General features: G+C 52.9%; 1 protein-coding gene across 1 annotated transcript; it reads left to right on the forward strand.

The window, feature by feature from the left end:
• Positions 1-95: 95 nt before the first annotated feature.
• Positions 96-522, forward strand: H310_09794 (hypothetical protein; the record flags this gene model as incomplete). The annotated part of the gene is made up of 2 exons (XM_008875956.1): positions 96-110; positions 181-522. 2 exons carry the CDS (start codon positions 96-98, stop codon positions 520-522), a joined length of 357 nt encoding a protein of 118 aa, XP_008874178.1.
• Positions 523-1,530: the final 1,008 nt, after the last annotated feature.

Genomic DNA, 1,530 nt, shown 5'->3' on the forward strand with positions numbered 1-1,530 from the left:
AACGCTAGAGCAGCCAATGAGAACACAGACATCATTGCAGTAATGTACTTGGTTGCTGCGAATTGCATGCACCAGCTGGGAAATCAGTGTACCAGATGACATTGAAGAAGGTAAGAGAGTATATATTACTTTTACTATACCTGTCTACGTTGAAGGTTTATCCACTACTTCAACGTCTAGGGCGGCCGCAGCCGAGACGACATCAGCACCACCGCCGCCACAGTCGGTCGCAGCATCCAGGTGTTCTACCGGCGCGGCCGCCGAGCCAAGGACAACGACGCGACCGCCGACAGGGACGTCCCATCCTCCGCCGCCGCCCGTCGCTGCAGGTACCGGTACGTCCCAACCACAATTGACAATTTGGGACGATCGAGGGAGGCCGCCGCCATTTTCACCAACAGCGACGCCCAAGCCACCTCAAGTGGGACCGCCGCTGCCCCGATCGCCGCGATTGTCGTCCTGTATGTAGTCTCCGTTGCCCCGATCGCCGCGATGGTTCCTTCGCGGACGCTGCGGCCTTGAGGGTCTGTTCGTCCGATGTCTTGACGCCAATAGGGGGCGTATGCCTGTGGGAAGTCTCGGCGGCGACATTCGGCTTGTTTTCTTTGTCGGCGACGGCGGGCCGTACGCGACTCGACTTCCGCGAGCAACGGCTGGCCCGCCGCTGGCAACGGGCGCAAAGACACATCGCAGATGAATGAGAACTGCATTCGATCGATAATAGAACAAGGTGTTTAGTGTAGCGGTTATACCGTTTGGATTCGTATCGAAATGTTGCTGTTTCGATTCCCACAAGAGTAACCTATTTCAAACAACAAGCTTGAAAGTGAAATTTAACTTACTTTTACAATACCTAACTCACATGCAATTTAGTCTGTTACAACTAGAGCGCCCGATATGGGAACACGTTCACTGGCGTAGCTGTTAGAGAGTCAGAACGCGAACCGGCCAGTCGCGGGTTCGAGTTCCACTCAGTGCTAAAGTTTGTTGCAAAAAATACTTTTGTTCCATATTCTATTTACAGGGACTGCGATGTTCAAGCAAGAAGACACTGGACTTAGATGGAAAATTGACGATACATCGTGTTCATTTACATGAAGACAACCTATTGTAGGCCGTTGGCGGCAGCAACGAAACAATAAGCCGCATTGTGCGGCGAACTGCTCCGGCCGCCGCCTTTTCGGCCACCGGCTCTTCGACCGCCTGCTTCTTGATCTATAGGAGATCGAGGAAATTCATCGCTCTTGGCCTGCTTTCGTTCTTTTTTTTCGCCTTATTGATGTCGCTCCCTCGGTCGATCTTACCGTTGGCCTTGAAGAGTCCCTTGGGTTGGTAGTAGCGGTGGAACTTGTCCCAGCAATCCCAAGAAACCCAGGGGCACAAGTGCTCGGCGACCACGGTTTGGTCGCCGCCATGCGCCTTTGTGCACAAGTACACTTCGTGAACTGGACATCTTTGCGTCTTGATCACGCACAAGTTCGGTTCGAATGCGCATTCAGCGCAATAACGCTGCATACTGTTCTCTTGTAG

This window comes from Aphanomyces invadans (genome assembly GCF_000520115.1).
Source record: "Aphanomyces invadans strain NJM9701 unplaced genomic scaffold supercont1.23, whole genome shotgun sequence".
In the NCBI taxonomy this organism is placed as follows: domain Eukaryota; phylum Oomycota; class Saprolegniomycetes; order Saprolegniales; family Verrucalvaceae; genus Aphanomyces; species Aphanomyces invadans.